This window comes from Nannochloropsis gaditana (assembly GCF_000240725.1).
Source record: "Nannochloropsis gaditana CCMP526 unplaced genomic scaffold scaffold064, whole genome shotgun sequence".
NCBI classification, from domain to species: Eukaryota; class Eustigmatophyceae; order Eustigmatales; family Monodopsidaceae; genus Microchloropsis; species Microchloropsis gaditana.
In genome coordinates, this window is record NW_005803889.1 from 16,821 (window position 1) to 18,910 (window position 2,090).

Below are 2,090 nucleotides of genomic sequence, written 5' to 3' on the forward strand. Positions count from 1 at the left end.
TCTCTCGGTCGTAGGCCGGGCGCTGGCGTTGCGCCCGCCCGGGTGCGTCGAGGACAGGCGTATAAGGGTGCTTGTGCCGACGCCAAGGCGTGCAGTGCTGTGAGGACAATGTCAACGTTTCCCCTACGGGTTGAGCAGTCGCCTTCCCCTTCAGTTCAACACCCCTTCATATCCACACACCTCCTCTCCCATCCTGAGTTCAAAAACCGCAGAGTAGCCAGCAACATCCCTCAAAGTTTAACGTACCTTGAAACAAGAGAGACAAGACCCCATAGCTGGACTTTAATAGCCCTTCCCAGAGCCTTGTACAGGCGAGGAATATTTTGCGAGGTGTCAAGGCAAGCACTCGGCACTCTAGCAAAAATTTGCCCGTCCCTTCCCCTTAAAATGCCTACTCCGTCATACGACCTCAGCTACGTCGTCATCACTGCATGTGTAGCATGTGGCTGCGTGTTCAATGGGAAGGCAAAGAGATGAAGATCCATGAGCATGATAAACCGGTGACGTTCTCAGGACGTGTGTCGCGGGGGGTAGATATGTCCTTGCCGGCGGAGGTAACTTGCCCCGAAAAAAGCCCTTTGAACAATCCCAAAAGTCCCAAAAGTGACACACTGCTTTTCATGCTGTCAAAAGTGCATGACCTCATATGTCTGCACCATGTTGGGCGCATTCTACCCGTCGACATGGCCGCAAAGGACAAGCCCGATGCCCTCGCAGGTTGAGCAGCACGGGACGAAGCCATTCACCCTTTAAAAAAAGAATAAAATGCATGTCCGTCACCGACACAGCCCCCCTCCTCCAGGGTGCGTTCCTTCACGCTCGCAAAGGGCCCCACGTTGCGGCGAGGGCATCAGGCTTGGGGCATGGGCGACTTGTAGCGTTGTGGTTTATGTGATAATTACGTTCACGAGTCAAGGGTTGACTTACCGCGTGGAGGGTGCTTGTATGGCCGTGTCTTTCTATCCCTACGTCGTCGGCAAGATTGCCAACAGCCCTTCCCCCGTCCGCTTTCTGTTTTCCCGTCAAACACAGCAAGACCTATGTCTTCCCATCTCTTGGCCACAGCCAGGCTATGTTGCCGGCGTGGGGGGAATGTGCGACCGGTGTATGGGTGGCACATGACGGCGGGTGGGCCGCAAGCAGCTCTTGCGGCATCAATAGGCGCCAGGGCATCTTATCATAAGACAGCTACAGGTCCTGTCGGACTAGCAGTGAACCCGAATGCCCGCGAGGACTTCATCAAGCAACAGAAGGAGATATTGGAGAAAATAGAGGTGCGTGGCATCCGGACAAGATGCGTGGATTCCTGGGCGGGGTTCACTGTTCCTGGGAGGCCGCACTGTACGTTCGAAGCATACCCTACGGCTTAGGGGCGAGCAGGAGGCAAGAGACAAGACAACTCACCCCCCTATCAGTGCCTCGATCAACATCATTTCCCCCCTCTAATTCGTCTCTCCTCCCTTTTCGCTATGCACACCCGCCTTTCCTCTTTCTCGCCCTCGGGTCTTCCCCCATCTCTCTCTCCTTTCTCCTCCCCTGCTTGCCCGGCACGCCGTTTTTGACAGCGGTTCCCCCCCGAGGCCGAGTACAGGAAAGTGCTCACGTCCATCGCCAGCTACCGTCTCGCCAAGGCGGAGGAAATCGAGGATCCGCGAGCCTTGGAGGAGGCCCTGGACGACGGGCAGTTGGAGGAACTGCTGGTGCAGGGCGAGAACGAGTTGATGTTGATGGAGGACTACAAGGAATGGAAGTATTGGGAAACGGAGGAGGTGAAGGCGGCCTTTCGGGATTAAAGGAAAAGCAGGGGAAGAAAAGGCAGGGGCGGCAGGGGAAGTGGGGGATGGTAAGCATTTGCCAGACGGGGCGGAGGAGAGAGGAAGGAGAGAAGGGCAGGAAGGGAGGGAGGAAAGGGGGGGGGAGGGAAGTGGGAGATAGGGGTGGAATGGAGGCGATGGATTTCGAGGGATACGATCTGCGTCTGCTTGCCTGTGCTTTACAGGAAAGCTGGCGAAGGGATGCGTCAGGAGTATGCGAGGGAGGGAGGCAGGGAGGGAGGGAGAGAGGGAGGGGAGGAAGCGAGGGCATTAGAG

At 56.6% G+C, this 2,090-nt stretch overlaps 1 protein-coding gene across 1 annotated transcript; it reads left to right on the forward strand.

The window, feature by feature from the left end:
• The first annotated feature begins 1,024 nt into the window (after window positions 1-1,024).
• On the forward strand, window positions 1,025-1,896 carry NDUFA5 (NADH dehydrogenase (ubiquinone) 1 alpha subcomplex 5). Its single transcript, XM_005855964.1, has 2 exons — window positions 1,025-1,274; window positions 1,566-1,896. The coding sequence occupies exons 1-2, from the start codon at window positions 1,041-1,043 to the stop codon at window positions 1,791-1,793; spliced, it is 462 nt and encodes a 153-aa protein (XP_005856026.1). The 5' UTR covers window positions 1,025-1,040; the 3' UTR covers window positions 1,794-1,896.
• Window positions 1,897-2,090: the final 194 nt, after the last annotated feature.